The sequence below is a fragment of the Chiloscyllium plagiosum genome, chromosome 20, assembly GCF_004010195.1.
Source record: "Chiloscyllium plagiosum isolate BGI_BamShark_2017 chromosome 20, ASM401019v2, whole genome shotgun sequence".
NCBI lineage: Eukaryota > Metazoa > Chordata > Chondrichthyes > Orectolobiformes > Hemiscylliidae > Chiloscyllium > Chiloscyllium plagiosum.
Window position 1 is genome coordinate 53,375,624 of NC_057729.1, and position 18,187 is coordinate 53,393,810.

The following is an 18,187-nucleotide window of genomic DNA, read 5'->3' on the forward strand; positions in this document are numbered from 1 at the left end:
CATAAACCACTTTTTTTCTTCCCAAGCCCAAATACACTTAAGCTATTCCTTGTTAAGATTTGATAATGTTTTTCTGTATACTTCAGACATACCTTCCAGGTGAAGCAGTGCTTTCCCTGCATGTCATTCAATCCAGTCTACTGTATTCGTTGTTCACAATGTAGTTTCCTGTACATTGGGGAAGCAAAGCATAGTCTGGGGTGACCACTATGCAGAACACCTAAGTTTTCTGTCTGTCAAAATGATCTTCCAGTTGCCTGCCACTTCAACACATGACCATGTTCCAACATCACTGTCTCAGGCTTGCTGCAGTGCTCCAGTGAAGCTCAACTCAAACTGAAAGAACAGCACCTCATTTTCCTATTGGATGCTGTGCAGTCTTCATGACTCCATATTGAGTTCAACAATTTTAGGGCCTGAGAACCTTCCCTATGTCCTTACCCCAACCCCCCCCACACCAGGCCTTGTCATAATAGTCCCCATTAGCAGCTATTCATTCTCCCACGCTGACCTTTACCCAACCTTTTGTGTGTCCAACTGGTTTACTCTCTCTTTGGGCTCTATTTCCACCTATCGTTTACTCCTCTATGCTCCCTCCTACCCTCATCACCACCCCATCTTCTGCATAACCTGTATAAGGAAGGGTCACTGGACCTGAAACATTAACTCTGCTTTCTCTCCACAGATACTGCCAGATCTGTTGAGTTTTTCCAGCAATTTTTGTTTTTGTTTTTGACTTCCAACAGTTCTTTCAGTTTTTTTGAAATTGATCATCTTTGTGGTTTAATAGGTTGGTTGCAAGTTTGTGATTGCATGTGGAATAGTGCAGTTCAATTATCAGCATTCCCAATTGTGTTGTGACATTACCCTACCATGTACTTTTGGTATTTTTAAAGATCCCTCCGGTCAGCATTCAGCGCTCTCTTTTTTAGGAGATAAAACCTTTGTACTAGTTGGTATAACTTCTCAGTTCTGGTACCATTCTTGTAATTTTTTTTCATTTGCTCCACTGCCTTTATAATATTATTACAATATGGGGACCAAAATGGTGTCTAGTTCATGTGCAAGCCATGTTGGTGTGGAACAGGCAGGTGATGGTATCAGTTCCAGGTTTTGCTTTGGCTGTTTTTAATGGTAAAAGCTGTGGAGCCAGGTGGTGCTCATACAGGGTGAGACCATATCAGGCATAGTATTGGTCTCCTTATTCAAGGAATAACATTAAACATTTACAAAGCAGTGCAAAGAAGATTTACTAGACTAATACATAGTATGGACAAGTTGTCTTCAAGGAAAAGTTAAAGTCCAAAGTCATATGACACCCACTTAGAGTCCCTCAAGTTTATTTGGGATCACAACCTTTCAGAATGCTGTTTCAAAGTCAGGTAAAGTTTGGCTTGCATCCCTACATCAAAGAAAAATTAGATGTGCTCGTTTTGTGTCTTCTGGAGTGTTGAAGGATTAGAGGCGCCTGATTGAAATATATAAAATCTCAAGTGGTCTTGATTGGCTGTGGAAGGGGTCATACAGCTAGTGATGGAATGTTGAGCTAGAAGTCACTGTTTAAAAATCAGTGGTTGCCATTTAAGACAGATGAAAATTTTTTTTCTGAGAGTCTGAGTCTTTGGAGCTCTCTTCCCCTTCCTGTGGCTGCAAACTATTTTGAAAGCAGAGGTAGACAGATTCTTGGTAAGCAAGGGGTGAAAGGTTATCAAGTTGGGCAGCAATGTGAAGCTGAGGTTACCATGATCTTATTAAATAGCAGAGCAGCTCTTCGCTGCCTGCCTTAAGGATTAGAGATAAATTGGTTTATGATTTAAAAATGAGACATTGTAACAAGTAATGAAGGTGCCCTAGTGTTTTCCATTTCACAATTTTCTTTTGAAGTGGTGGGTTGGGTTTTTATCTTTGGCGATAAGACAGCTGCTGTTAAGGGCAGTGAAGTTAATTCATTGTTTTGCTTCATGGCTTCTAGGGAAACATTATCGAATATTTTGCGAATCTACAACTGAGAAATAAAAACAAAAACTCTCCTTTGTAACTTTGAGGCCCTACAAGGCTCAGCAACAAAATGATAATATAATACAGGAGGAAATGGTGAAAGCTAGCCAAGGCATTTTCAAATTATGAATTATTTTATGAAAGAGGATTTAATAAAATATATGCATGATAGAAGTATTTAAAACTATATTAATGACTTTGACGGGATAAATGAGCATACAAAGCCAATATTTGCAGATGATGTAAAATAGGTGGCTAAGCAAGTGGTGAGGATGGCACAGTCTACAGATTCCTGAAGAAGGGCTTATGCCCGAAACGTCAATTCTCCTGCTCCTCGGATGCTGCCTGGCCTGCTGCGCTTTTCCAGCACCACACTTTTCAACTCTGGTCTCCAGCATCTGCAGTCCTCACTTTCTCACAGTCTACAGAGGGGCATAGACCGTTTACGCGAGGGGGCAAAAGCTGGGTAAATGAAATTAATATGGGGAAATCTGAGGGTATGCACTTGGAAAGAATTGAGGGACCTGAGTGTTATTTAAATAGAGAAAAACTGTTGTAGCACAAAGGGATTTGGAAGCCCTTGTGCGTAAATCACAAAGGTCTAGCATACAAGTTCAGGTAATCGGGAAGGCATGTTGAACGTTTGCCTTTAGTTTAAAGGGAATGGAATATTAAAAAAAAATTCTAAAACTGTACAAAGGACTAGTCAGACCGCAGCTCAAATACTGTGAACAGTTTAGGTACCCTTTTTAAAGGAAAGACATATTGGCATTGGCAGTTGTTTACAGAAGATCCCAGGTACATAGGGATTGATTTCTTTTGAGCAGAGGTTGAGTAGATTGGGGTCTGTACTCATTGGAGTTTATAAGAATGAAAGACTGCTTCATTGAAACATACAAGATACTTAGGGCAGTTAACAGGATAGATGAGGAGAGTGGGCAGAATCTCAGAATGAGGATCCACTCACTAAATTCACAGATGAGGATTTTGTTATCTCAGATGGTAGTGAACCTGTAAAATTCTTTATCACAGAGGGTGATAGAGGCTGGATTGTTAAGTTTATTCAAAGCTGAGATAAGACAGATTATTAATTAATAAGGGATTCAAGAATTATAAGGAAATAGTAGAGATTAGATTACTTAGTGTGGAAACGGGCCCTTCAGCCCAACAAGTCCATACTGACCCTCCGAAGGGCAACCCACCCAGACCCATTCCCCTATTTACCCCTTCACCTAATACTATGGGCAATTTAGCATGGCCAATTCACCTAACCTGCACATCTTTGGACTGTGGGAGGAAACCGGCACACCCGAAGTAAACCCACACAGACACGGGGAGAATGTGCAAACTCCATGTGGAGAATGATTAGCTCAGCCATGATCAGATTGAGTAACAGCAGACTTGATGGGCTGAATGGCCTACGTCTGTTCCAATGCCTTATAAACTTTGCAATGTATTTAAGTTTGTGATCAGACAGTGCTTTTAGGAATTTGCAACAAATAATGCAATAAGGTGGCACAGTGGCTCAGTGGTTAGCACAGCTGCCTCACAGTACCAGGGACCCAGGTTCAATTCCAGCCATGGGTGACTATCTGTGGGGAGTTTGCACATTCTACCTGTATCTGCCTGCAAGTGTAAATGTGACTAATGAGGGTTGCTCATGTTGTCCCCCTGTATAAGAAGGGTAGTAGGGATAATCTGGGTAATGACAGACCAGTGAGCCTGATGTCAGGGGTGGGAAAGTTGCTGGAGAAGGTACTGAGGGATAGGATCTATTTATATTTAGAAAAGAATGGGTTTGTTAGTGATAGGCAACATGGTTTTGTGCAAGGGAGATTGTGCCTTACCAACTTGATAGAGTTCTTCGAGGAAGTAACCAAGTTGATAGGTGAGGGAAGGGCTGTTGGTGTCTTATACATGGACTTTAGTAAGGCGTTTGGTAAGGTTCCCCATGGTAGGCTAATGGAGAAAGTGAAGTTACATGGTGTGCAGGGTGTTCTAGCTCGGTGGATAAAGAACTAGTTAAGCAACACGAGACAGAGAGTAGTATTTGAAGGGCCTTTCTCGAAATGGAGAAAGGTGACCAGTGGTGTTCCACAGGGGTCAGTGCTGGGGCCACTGTTGTTTGTGATATACATAAATGATCTGGAAGAGGGCGCTGTTGGTCTGATCAGTAAGTTTGCAGATGACACAAAGATTGCTAGAGTAGCAGAAAGCATAAGGGCCTGTCCGATAATACAGGAGAATATAGATAGACTGGAGAGTTGTGCCTGACCTGCTGTGCTGTTCCAGCAATAAAGTTTCAACATATAGTATGCTTGCCTTCATTTGGTGGGGTATTGAGTATAAGAGCTGGAAGATCATGTTAAAATTGTACAAGACATTGGTTCAGCCACATTAAGAATACTGTGTACAGTTCTGGTCGCCACATTACCAAAAGGATGTGGACGCTTTGGAGAGGGTGCAGAGAAGGTTTACGAGGATGTTGCCTAGTATGGAAGGTGCTCTGTTTGAAAGAGAGGTTGAGTAGGTTAAGATTGTTTTCATTAGAAAAAAGAAATTTGAGGGGGGACCTGATTGAAGTTACAAAATCATGAAAGGTCTGGACAGGGTAGATAGAGATAAGCTTTTTCCCAGGGTGAGGGATTCAGTAATGAGAGGTCATGCATTCAAGGTGAGAGGTGAAAAGTTTAAGGGGGATAAACGTGACAAGTACTTTACACAGAGGGTAGTGGGCGTCTGGAATGCGTTGTCAGCAGAGATAGTAGAGGCAGGCACGGTAGATTCGTTTAAGATGCATCTAGACAGATGCATGAGTAGGTGGGGAGCAGAGGGGTACAGATTCTTAGGAATTGACCGCCAGGTTTAGACAGTACATTTGGATCGGCTCAGGCTTGGAGGGCCGAAGGGCCTGTTCCTGGGCTTTAAATTTTCTTTGTTCTTTGACACTTGTTGATTTGGTTTCAAGCAACAAAACCAATGAGAGTTTACAGAGGGATATAGGAGACTAATCAGGTGAGGAATGGAGTCGTGAAATCTGCAAATGACAAAACCAAGTATAAAGGAATACAAATTCTTATGAAAAACATTATAAAACAAAGCATTTCTCGCTCTCTTGCTCGCACTTTCTCTTTCATCTTTGTGATTTCTAATCCATGCCATCTGTGTTATACAACTCAATACACTTTTGGAGTTAGGAAGGGCAGAATTTGCCATCGTATCAAAGGGCATTTTTCAGTACTTTAATTGGACACAGTATGAGTACGTCCCATTGCTGGATGTAAGTTTGCTCACTGAGTTGGGAGGTTTGTTTTCAGATGTTTTGTCGCCATACTAGGTAACATCAGTGAGTCTCCGGTGAAGCATTGGTGTTTGTGACTCGCTATTTGTTTGTGCTTAGCTTTCCTTGGGTTGGTAACTTCATTTCCTGTGGTGACAAAATGTCTGAAAATGAACCTTCCAGCTCAGCAAGCAAACTTACATCCAAAACCTCAACCTGAGCTACAAATCTTTTCAAAGCTCACTAACATCCCAACGCACTTGGCTATATCCCAGTTTGGAAGATGCCTGTTAAGTGTGGTCACATGATAATTCCACCTGCCGACTGTTGGTTTTGACTGTAATCAGTGTTGATGTTGCCAGAGGTGGACATGGGTTTGTTAGTTATTTTGCAGAATATAGTTTATAGTAGTTATCTGCAATGAGAAATGACATTTGGTAGATTTAGTCAGTGTGCTGTATTTCTAAATTACCACTTTGTTTACTGCAGGAATGCTGCTCTTTCACATTTATTATTGGTAACTGCTTTATAGAACCAGGTTAGGGCGTAGGCCATTTTGGACTGAAATGAGGAATTTCTTCTGAGCCTGTGGAATTGTTGGTCACAGAAAGCAGTTGGATGTTTTCAAGGAGTTAGATATAGTCAGAAGTCACATGATACCAGTTTATAGTTCAACAGGTTTATTTGAAATCAGGTGACTAAGGGGGCAGCATTCTGAAAGCATGTGATTTCAAATAAACCTTTTGGACTCCAACTTTGTCAGTTAGATAGGGCTTGGATGGATCTCTTGGGGCTAAAGGGATCAAAGGGTATGGGGAGAAAGCGGGAATAGGTGACTGAGTTGGATGATCAGCCAAGATCATACTGAATGGCTGAGTGGCCTATTCCGATATTCCATGTTTCCTATTACCAATTGGTCATGATTTAGAAACCTGTTGTTTCCCCCTTGAGTGTGAATTTTTAGAGTTATAATCAGCTGAGATCATATGTTAGTTATGTATGGTGAAGATGGTTGGCTTATTTAAGATCAGTATTCTGGAACAAAACTCTAATTTCTTTGATGGAAATGTGTTGCTGGAAAAGCGCAGCAGGTCAGGCAGCATCCAGGGAACAGGAGAATCGACCTTTCGGGCATAAGCCCTTCTTCAGCATTCCTGAAGAAGGGCTTATGCCCGAAACGTCGATTCTCCTGTTCCCTGGATGCTGCCTGACCTGCTGCACTTTTCCAGCAACACATTTCCAGCTCTGATCTCCAGCATCTGCAGACCTCACTTTCTCCTCTAATTTCTTTGAACCAGTCACAAAAAAGTGGCTAGATTATTGGTGTATGTATCACCACTGTTGATTTGTTGTAAAAATCCATGTGGTTTACTCGTGTCCTTTGGGTAAGGATGTCCATCATCCTCACTGGGTCTGGCCTACGTATAGTTCTAGGCCCACAGCAAGATAGCTTACTTTTAACTGCTCTCTAGTCAATCAGAGATGAGCATTCAGTGCTGTCCTAGCCAGCTATACCCACATTCCATTAATTATTTTTGTAAATCAGACCTGTTTTTGCCTTTGCAACTAACCTGCTCGTCCATTTCGTGTAGTGATAGTTGCTTGGTGAAGAATGGTGAAATGAGCATTCTTAAAGCTTTCAAAGGACCAACATAGGCAACTTGGACCAAGTGACCACCACCTGCAGGTTATCTTTGTGTAAACCTGGGCTCTCTTGGCTGCTATCATCGTTTGCCCTGGTGCTGCATTGAAAGCATGACAAAGTTGTATGAGCTGGCAAGCTTGCATACACAAACTTTCATAATGCCAAACTAGAAATTCCCGCTCCTGTATCAGGTAGAGTTTTAAATTTTATTTCATTGAACTGCAAGAGGGATCATACAAAAATGGTCAAGTAATTAATGTAAATAAGGAATTTCGGTGGCCTAGCCCCATGATGAAATTAAGAAGCAATGCAAATTATTTTAAGAATTAAATTGGAAATTTTAACTGCATTCACCGTTCCCAATCAAATTTAAATTTTTTTGCCTTTTTTGCCAACTGTCCATTGTGTTTTGACATAGTTAAAGAAGAATAATGGGCTTTACAGCCCCGATTCTCATTATCTTCACATGTTTGTGTTCCTGTGTGTGCATTTATTTTGATGAATGAAGGACTGAATTTTGCCAATTAGCTTCTTCTCTGGGTGATTGTAGAGCAATGTAACATGCTAACTGCTGTAGAAAATTCAGATTTCAGTCAGCTCATAATTCAAGCTGTTGGGTAATATTGGGATGTTCATAGAATCCCTACAGTGTGGAAGCAGGCCATTTGGCCTACCGAGTCCACACTGTCCCTCTGAAGAGCAACTGACTCAGACCCGCCCCATGACCCCCCTCCCTATAACCCTGTATTTCCCATGACCAACCCAACTACCCTGCACATCCCTGGTCAGTCGGGGCAATTTACCATGGCCAATCCACCTGGCCCTGCGGGAGGAAACCAGAGCACTCGGGGGAAACCCATGCAGACCTGGGGAGAATGTGTAAACTCCACGCTGTCGCTTGAGGTTGGAATTGAACCCGGGTCCATGGTGCTGTGAGGCAGCAGTGCTAACCACTGTGCCACCCTTTTACTTCTCAAAATGAAATATTTTGAAGCGTCGGATGTACCACGTAAACTGTGGCAGTTGTTTGAAAGCAATATTAAGATGTTTAAAATGCAACTGGACAGGGAGCTGATGTCAGTAGAAAGCGTGATGGATGAATGAAACTTCATGCAAGTTTGGATACAGGTAGCAGTGATCAGCTTTAGGATGTGAAATGTCAGAAACCAGGCACGATGGATGTGGTCTCCCAATGGTCTCCCTCTAATATATCTCTAATTGAAGCAACCTGTCACTACTATCCTGTCAGAGTTTCGTTATAAACATCAATCACTTCTTTACATTGACTTCACCTGACAAAGGAGCAGCACTCTGACAGCTTATGATCTGAAACAAACCTGTTGGATTATAATCTGGCGTTGTGTGGCTACTGACCTCCTTTAACATTGAATAGTGAACCTCTTCACTTCATGCACTCATCCTGTATTCCTGATTCAGATTGCTCTTTATTGGCACTCGTGTAGATCTTATGCCAGAGCTTTCCAAACTGGAGGGTGGGACTCACATGGAGTCACATGTTCTCAGGCAGCAGTAGTAACCCCTCACCCTCCCAACTCTCGGAGCATTGCTATCCAAACATGTAAGGAATGGGCCAAAACTAAGCAACATCAGTAAGCACTTCTAATGTTGTGAAAGGTCCCAAGGTAATTTGGAGGAATATTATAAAGCAAAATCTGTCACTGAGTCACATAAAGGTGATAACAGGATAGATGACCAAAAGTTTGGTCAAAGATGTAAGTTTTAAGGCAGGGGTTGAAGGGAGTGATTCAAGAGCTTAGATCAATGCTTCCCAAACCTTCTCACTGTGTGACCCTATTTTGAGGCTTAAAAGTTGTTGGGATCCTGCAGTGGGTGGTGAGGGAGGGATGTGGGATGCGCAGTAAGGTGGTGAATTCAGCTGTGTGGGAGATCTTTGGTACTGAAATTGGTATTTCAGTACACTTCGTAGATGCACATTTCTTTAGTTCCTCAGGACGTGTATCACTATTCAGTTAGGTCACAGTTGATCTGTATCTTAACTCCATCTATCTGCCTGGTTCCAGGACCCCTGCCTAACACATACTTGATACATTTTTTTTCCTCCTGTTCTTCACCTTGTGCCTTTCTTGAGATACAGGAATCTGGGCCATCAGACTTTGTAGCCAGCAATGCCCTCCTTCTGTGATTTATGAAGAACAAATAGCATGAAGTGCAATCATGTGGGCAACAGCTGTCTGATATTCTCCCCAGCACAAAATGGGGGCCTGTTAGCCATCAAGTCAGTGCTGCTCCTTTTGAAAGGAACATCCAATTTCATAACAGACACCAGGCTTTTCTCATAACTCTGCAGAAGTGTCCTCTTCAGGAACATGTTTTAGGCTGACTGCCCCCTCCTACATACCTAAGTTGATTTCTTAAGAGGGATAAGAATGAAAGTGAGCATTCCATAAATCTCCGCTCATTTTGAGTCTGTGTTTGGCATACAGAGCTGCAGTGTTCATTCGCAATCTGAAATATTGCTCTATACTGAATATTCAGTTTAACTACTGAGGCTTTTCCATTCCTTTGCTACCTTTTAATTCCGTCTTTTTTTATATATATATTACGAAACAGGAAATGAGGAGACCATGCAGCAAAGCAAACCATCCTTCCTGGAGTACTTTGAACAGAAAGAGAAAGAAAACCCAGCAAACAGTCACAGTAATCGCAACGCACTTCAGAACTCCTCTGATAACTGGAAGGTACCGCAGGATGGGGACTTTGAATTCGTAAGTAATGGAAGATTGGGTTTAATTCAATTTGATAAAGGAATAGGAAAGTTCTACTCAGTACTTTTCCTGTCTCAGATGAGGATAAATAGACAAGTTCCTTTCCCTGGGTTGGGGGAGTTCAGAACTAGAGGGCGTAAGTCTAGGGTGAGGGGGAAAGATTTAAAAGGGACCTAAGGAGCACCTTTTTCTCACACAGGGTGGTCCGTGTTTATGGATTGAGCTGTCAGAGGGTGTGGTGGACACTGGTACAATTACAGCATTTGAAAGGCATCTGGATGGGTATATGAATAGGAAGGGTTTAGAGGGATATGGGCCAAATGCTGGCAAATGGAACTAGATTAATTTAGGATATCTGGTCGGCATGAAAGCATTGCACTGAAGGGTCTGTTTCCATGCTGTACATCTCTATGACTGCATGGCTGTCTCTTTTGTTTAGATTAAGGCTTATATATATAAGCTAGACTGACACTTGAAGCTCAAGTGCAATGTTCGGGAAGTGTGTTGATGAGAGCATCAATATGAGAGGTTTGAACTGATGAGGTGATGTTAAAGACGCCCTAGTCACAGTTCATAAGGAGCAAGGCATTTCTCTGCACAGGCCAACAATTTCAATGCAACTATTGGCTGCAATTTTGGGAAAAAAATGAAAATGTTCTTCGCAAAACAATGCTATTGCATTCCAAAATTATCTCGCTGCACATTTGGATGTTGGCATTGTGAAGAGAGGCTTTTCAAATAGCATCCATATCATGTTTATCTTGTCTTCCCCAAATACATTTCTTCCCAACGCAAGAGTATAGTGAGAAATTAGTTATTTTCATGAGCACTTTTCATAACTACTTCATCTTTTTTAATGCATGGGATGTGATACACTGAGGGTACCTGGTTTCTTTGCAGTGAATTTGTACAAATTATGAGCACTGGGTTTAAAACAGAGGAAGAAAGATTTGCTTCAAAATCCTGCCTGTGGCCATATGCTGGAGGTGCAATAAGCTTGTAACTAATTTAAACTTTCTGTAGATTGCAGATATTCATAGATATTTATTTAGAATTTGTAACAAAGAAACAGACCATTTGGCCCAACTGATCTGTGAATCATAGTTGTGCTGGTGTACATGTGTAACACAGTATTTTCTGAACTTAATTTGCTTTATCCTATCACAATACCTTTATTTTATAGTGATGAAAGGAATGTAAGAATTTGGTGACTCAGTGGTTAGCACTGCTGCCTCATAGTGCCAGTGACTTCGGTTCGATTCTACCCTCAGGCAACTGTCTCCGTGGAGTTTACACATTCTCCTGTGTCTGTGAGTTTCCTCCAGGTGCCCCAGTTTCCTCCCACAGCCCAGAGATGTGCGGGTTAGGTGGATTGGCAGTGCTAAATTGCCCATAGTGTGCAGGGATGTGTAGGTTAGGTGGGTTAGTCATGGGAAATGCAGGGTTATGAGGATAGGGTGGGGGGGGGGGCGGGTGTGGTGTCTGGATGGGATGCTGTTCAGAGGGTCGGTGTGGACTCGATGGGCCGAATGGTCTGCTTTACACTGTCTTTCTATGAATTAGGATTAGGCCTTTGCAGCAACCCTCAACATGCTCTGACATTCAGGAAGATCGTGGCTGATTTTCTATCGCAGTTGCCCTTTGTCACACTATCTCCCATGTCACTTGATTACCTAGTTGTTGAAAGATCTGTCAATCTCCAGTCTTGAATATACCAACTGAGTATCTGTAGCCTCCTTGGATGGAGAATTACAAATGTACTTACCAGCATCCACTTTAAAGGTGTTTGTCACAAAATTTGTTATTGCATCCACTTAGTGACATGTTGGTTTGCAAAGCAAAATTATTGTACAGTTCTGGGTTTCACATTATAAGATTGTGGACACAGTATAGAAGAGATTTGCTGAAGTTTTGGGCATGTGAAACTTCAGTTATGATGATAGATTAGAGAGGTTAGCTCTGTTGTTCTTGGAAAGAAGTTAAAAGGCAAACTGATAGAAGTTTTCAAAATCTTGAGAGATCTAGATAGAGTCAATAAGGAGAATCTGTTCCTCGTCAGAAAAATATCAAGAATGCAAAGGTGCAGATTGAAAATGATTTGCAAATCTAACAAATATAAATTGAGAAAAATCTTTTGCATGCAAGTGGTTCTGGTTTGCAATGTACTGCCTGGAAGTGTGGTGGAGAGGTGGTCAGTTGAGGCATTCAAGAAAGTATTGGATGATTATTTAAATAGAAACTTTGCACAAGGGTATGGGGACAAAAGCAGGAAAATGGCACAGTCATAATTTTTACAGAAGAGTGGTTATAGACACAATGGGCTGAATGGCCTCCTCCACGGAAAGAGTTCTTTGGTTCAGTGAAATCAGAAGGCGAATGCTTGCTCTTCTCTGAAATCTTTAATAAGCCCTATGGCTTGATCTTTTCTGACAAGTTTGAAACTGTAGCGTAGTGGTTATGTTACTTGACTGGTAATTCAAAGATTTGGTATTGACAGCAGCTAGGGAATTTAAATTCAGATTTTTAAATAATAACTTGTGGATAAAATGTTAGTGTTAATATTGGTGACCATGAGCTGCCAGACTATCGCATGAACCTATCCATCTCACTAATATCCTTCTGGGTAGTAAGTCTGCTGTCCATGCCTAGTCTCTTCTATATGTGACTCTAGAGCCATTGCAATATGGCCCTTAACTATCCTTTGAATTGGCTGAGCAAGACACTCTGCTGTCAAGAGCAATTGCAGATGGGCAACAGATGCTGATTTTGCCAGTGACGCTCATATCCCACGAATGAATATTTTAAAAAATGCTCCATTGACAGATTCTCCTGTATACAATATAGTTTGTCTTTTATTCCTTTGAACAGCACATTTATTTTTCTTGGACATAAGTATCATTATTCTGTTTTGTTCTTAAAAAATGCTTTGTGTTTTTAGGCATTTTACAGAAAGCAAGAACAGTGGTGTCAATTTGATTGTTTCCTGATTAGTCTTCCAGACCACACTCCCATCTTATCACTGGTTGCAGTGAAAGATTGCATGCCTCTCAGCATACGAATGCTCAATAAATACGATGGCTGTTATTATGCCTATAACTACTGCCACAGTTGCTGTGAGATGGCTTAGAGGCTAAAGGCATTCAGAGTTACTGAACCGAGATGCCTGCATCAGAGCTGAGATAAACAGGATGCTGACAAGTCTCTAATAGAACATGAGGATTTTTTTTTCCATTACTAGCAAGGCCAGTATTTCTTGCCCATTCCTAATATCCCTTGCGAAGGTGATGGTGACCATTTCCTTGAGTCACTGCAATCCATTACCATAAAGGTATGCGCACAGTGCTGTTCAAGTGCATTCCGGAATTTTGATCAAGCAAGCACTGAAGGAACATTGATATATTTCCAAGTAAGGATGGTGAGTGGCTTTGAGGAAGAACCACAGGTGGTAGAGTTCCCATACATCATCTGCCTTGTCCTTGTAGATGCGAGAGGTCACAGATTTGGAAGGTGCTGTCACAGGAGCCTTAGTGAGTTACTGCAGTGTGTTTTGTCATTGTGTGATGCTGATAAAGGGAGTGTGCGCTTCATGTGCTGAATGATGTAGCATGCTGTTTTGTCCTGCATGCTGTTTAACTTTGAGTGTTGCTGGAACTGAACTTATCCAGGAATGAACGAATGAGTGTTTCATCACAGTCTTGACTTGTGCCTTTTAGATCCCACAGAGAGATTTTGGAGAGTCAGGCGATGAGTTACTCACCACAGAATTCAGTCTTTCATCTGGTCTTCCAGCCCATTATTTGTTTGGCTAGTTCAGTTAAATTTTAGTGTTGTTGGCAGCCTCTGATAAGTACAGATGAATGGAGCCCCTGTGTTAATTGCTGTTTAGCCCAAATACCTATAAGAAAGTCCTTTTGATAGGAATACATCTTGAATACCAAATGACGTAAACAGGGTCCCATATTGTGTGTCGATAATAGAATTCCACATAAACAGAGTCCCATGTTAATTACTTTAGCGAGAGAAGGTATAACGTCGTTTTAGGAAATTTCCTCAGCAGACCTATTTCCTTTAAAACAACTTCCCAAACTATACCTTTGCTGCTTTGTGTGATGTGCTAATCTTTTAAGCTCAGTACTGTAAACTTGGCAGGGAACTGGACCTTGCACTCCTCTGCTTGATTTGTCGGATAAACAAGTCACAAATTGAACTTTCCCAGTGCATTTGTAAGGCAGCAAAGTCTGTTCTGAAGGCTGAGGATACATTCAAAAATGTCAGAAAACTCAGAAAAATCTCAGGCTCTGTTGCAGCTAACCAACAGGTTTCAAATCAATGGCCCTGGTAGTTGCATGTTTGCCTATCAGTCGAGTGTTTCATTGTGTGCAGTTGGTTTACTTTAATGGGGGAAACTCATCTGTCCTCCATTCAGGTTGAAACCTATGTTTATTAGATTGGTGTTGTAGGTTATATGATGTGCATTTCTTTAAATATAAAGCTCATAAGTATATAAAGACCACGTTCCAGTTCTCCTCCTCACAATGGTAGTCTAGGTTCTGATGTCTGAAAGCTGAGAGCTCCAGGCCTGTATTTTCATGGAATGTGCTGACTCCAGCGACAATGGTAGAAGAGACCTGATTCACATTTTCTGCTCCCAGTCCTGGCACCAACACGGTTTGCTGGCAAAGTACAAGGCTGAAGGCAGTGGGCCCTCATTCCTGATGTAGCTGTGTACTGTAAGAATTGGATATCTCCTCTTGCTCTCCTCTTTCCCCCTGCCACCTGCGATTTTCATAAAAACTGGCCAGAGCATGTGGCTCGCAATCACCAGAAGCTTCGTCCACCATCGTCTGGATTTGGAAACCTACTGACGACTATATTGTATTGGTCTTATCCATGTCTCCTATTTCATACCTTTTAAGCTCCTGAATTCCCTGTCGGATACATTGCTGGCTATCTTAACAGTCCGAAACTTAGCCTCTAATAGAGAGAAACACCCTCTGTGTCCACCTTGTCAAACATTTTGTAACTATAAAAATCTCTATCAGGTTACCCCTCATTCTTCTCTTATTTTTAGAGATCAGAGCACTGGTCTGTTAAGTCTTTTCTGATAAATAAGATCTCAGAGTTCTGGTCTCATTCTGTAATTTTTTTTTTTGCACATTTTCCAGCGCCTCTAATATCCTGATTCTTCTGGAGTGTTTCTCACAATTCTTCAGTAGATTTTTCTTCAGGTTCAAGCACCAGTGTAAAAATCTTCCATCCTTTAATTTCACCTGTACTTCTACAGGGAGTAAGTGAAATGGGTTGCAGACAGTAAGTGGTGACAGAGCCTCAAATGTGACGAATTTAATGCAGTGCTTCGGATAGTCAGAATGATTGGACCTTGTTGACACTCAGCACCAGAAGATTGCAATTGTAATGAAACCACTTAAAACCTTAATATGTGTGCTAAATCATTGTTTTATCACTTTGCCCTTTCAGTACTGGGAGCTGTGTAATTTCATGAGGATAGTATGTTGAATTCTTCAGTAATAAGGTTGCAGCTTCATAGCGTTACGTTCAGTTGCCTCTGACATGAAGGTCAGTTGATCAAGGAGTTCTCAGCACCTAAATGGTGCCTGCAGGTATTGTTAATGAAATCATTACAAACTGCAGCTAAATCCAGAATTTAAGAGCATTTACTTTAAAAATGCTCAATATCCATTTCCTCAGGGATGTCTGGAGTTATTTCTGCTTTGACGAGATCCTGCTGTCAATCTAACTGTTTAATTACAAAGCTTTGTAGGTGTTAGTTTAAGTTCAGCGGTCATGAGTGAAATTGTTCAAATGTCTTTATTTCCTAATGTGCTGAGAATACAGACTTGCTTTGCCCCTCTATAATCCCACCGTCTCCTCAACATATTGGCCTATTGAGAGCTGCGATGTTCAGTGATCCTTTCACGTGGCCCATGTTTATGGTTACTCAGCAGGAATCAGTAGTTAATGATCAGGAGTTAGAGATCTGCCTGATACTTTTCTCTCAAAGCTGGTTAACATGACAGGCTCAACATTGGATCTTTTGCTCTGCATGTTCTCGTATTGCACCAGGTTGAAAGTTTATCGCAGCAGCTATTAAATGGCTCAGTAAAAATTCACGATTTCTTCCCACTTAACAGGTCCGCCCATCTCCTGAAGGCTCGTGGGGATCTGCATATAAATTAGGAGCAGAAGCAGACTACTTGATTCCTTGAGCCTGCTTTACCATTCAGTAAGATCATGGCTAATCTGGTTGCTCCAGACTGGACAAATGCAAAGTTTTGCACATTTCTCTCTCTTTTTTTCCACATCTTTACATTCCCTTAGCCTTCCATATCCCTTGTAGCCTGCTTATGTTCATTTATTTAAAATAAAAATAGAAAATGCTTTCAAAACTTTTATGCCTTCACAACCTACCTTTATAAATACCTTTCTGTCATCAGCAAATTTAGCAACCACACCTTTGGTCCCTTCATTCAAGTCTTTTTTAAACTGTGAGGTGTTGAGGTCCTAGCCCTGTGACACATCATTTGTTGCAATTCACTAAACACAAAAAAGCCATTTATGCCTATGCACTACTTCCTGTTAGCTAGTCAATCTTCTACCCATGCCAAGATGTTACCCCCATTCAGTGAGCTTTTATTTTCTGCAAAGCTTTGACATGACTTCTCATCAAATTCCATCTCTGGCTTTTGTTCCTATTTATAAGGATGTTGCCAGGGTTGAAGGGTTTGAGCTGTAGTGAGACGCTAAATACGCTGAGGCTGTTTTCCCTGGAGTGTCAGAGGCTGAGGGGTGACCTTGTAGAGATTCATAAAAATCATGAGAAGCATGGATAGGCTAAAGAGACAAGGTCTTTTCCCTGGAGTTGGGGGAATCCAGAACTAGAGGGCGTAGGTTTAGGGTAGTGGAGGCTGATACAATTATAGCTTTAAAAGGCATCTGGATGGGTACATGAATAGGAACGGTGTAGAGGGATATGGGCCAAATACTGGCACATGGGACTAGATAAGGTTCGGCTATCTGGTTGGTATGAACAAGTTGAACCGAAGGATCTGTTTCTGTGCTATACATCTCTATGACTATGATTGTGACACAGAAGAGTGCACAGGTAATTAAGCTCGCCCATCATTTTGAACCTGAATTCAAGGAACATTCACCCATCTTTTGTCCATTAGGAATTAAATTTATTCTTAAAGTGAATGGCAAATACTGGTTAACTCCTAAGCGCTGACCCAAAATTACAAAGCTGGATGAAGGCATTTTCAGCATGGTACCCTGTAACTGGCGGACTGTCACTGGGGTCACAGTACGTATTAATACTTTGGAGGAGGGGAATTAAAATGCTGTTGCCAGGTTTGCACATGAAGCAAAAGTAGTTGGTAAGTCAAATAGTGACCATGACCAAGGGATAAGTGAGGTGATTAGGAAAATGTGATGTTAGGCACTTTGTCAGGAAGTGTTGAGTTTAAATGGAGAAAGATGATCCATGTATGTAAAAAAAAAAAGTTAGGTGCAAATTTAGCAGGTGATAGGGAAGGCAAAATGGGATGTTGGCTTTTATTTCAAAGGGAATGGAGTATAAAATCAAGCAAGTCTTGCTCAAACCATACAAGGTGCTGGCCAGATCACAGCTGGGATACTGCAATAAGTTTGGCCCCCTTATCTAAGGAAGGATATAGTAACATCTGAGGCCAACCAGAAAAGGTTCACTAACCTAACACTGGGTATGGAAGGACTGTGATATTTGGCTGGGCCTGTACTCATTGGAATTTTGTAGAATGACAGGTGAACTTATTGAAACATATGAGAGGACTTGCTGAGTTGCTGTTTCTCAGAGTGGGGGAGGGGGGGGGGGGGGGTCTAGAACCAGTTGGCATAATCCGAGTAAAGGATCACCCATTTAAGATGGGGTTAAGAAGAAATTTCTTCTGAGAACAGTGAATTTGTCAAACTATTTGTTTGTAGAGACTGTGTAGCTAAGCATGTCCAAGGCTAAGATGGATAGATTTTTAATCAGTAAGAGCATCAAGGGGTAATGCAGAAAATGGCAGAAAAGTAGAGTTAAAGATTATCAGCTTAACCATGATTTCATTGAATGGCAGAACTGATTCAGTGGGCTGATCGGCTGCCTTTTACTCCAATGCTTCATGGTCTTATAAACTCGTCAAGAACAGCTAAACAAGTCAGGTTTTCGTTCATTGGAGCTCAGAAGAGTGTGTGGAGTGATTTAATTGGATCATAGAAGATTGGCATACCAGATGTTGAAATGACGTCAAACTAGGGGAGCTGGTTATAGAATAAGGGGTCACTCATTTAAAACTGAGATGCAACCGAATTTCTTCTCGAGGATAATGAATGTTTGAAATTCCCTACCCCAGAGAATCTGTAGAGGCTAGATCACAAAGTAATTAAAGAGGAGGTAGATACATTTTCGAAATTTCATGGTGTTGACAATTATGCTGAACTGGCACACAATGGGTTGAGACCTGTGGTAGATTAGTC

General features: G+C 41.4%; 1 protein-coding gene across 1 annotated transcript in view; it reads left to right on the plus strand.

The window, feature by feature from the left end:
- Nucleotides 1–2,271: 2,271 nt before the first annotated feature.
- LOC122560290 (serine/threonine-protein kinase 3/4-like) overlaps nucleotides 2,272–18,187 on the plus strand; it is a 52,453-nt gene continuing 36,537 nt past the window's right edge. Inside the window, exons 1-3 of the mRNA XM_043710840.1 lie at nucleotides 2,272–2,278; nucleotides 4,680–4,686; nucleotides 9,516–9,670. Coding sequence (XP_043566775.1) covers nucleotides 9,530–9,670 — 141 coding nt within the window. The 5' untranslated portion in view covers nucleotides 2,272–2,278; nucleotides 4,680–4,686; nucleotides 9,516–9,529. The remainder of the gene's footprint in view (nucleotides 2,279–4,679; nucleotides 4,687–9,515; nucleotides 9,671–18,187) is intronic.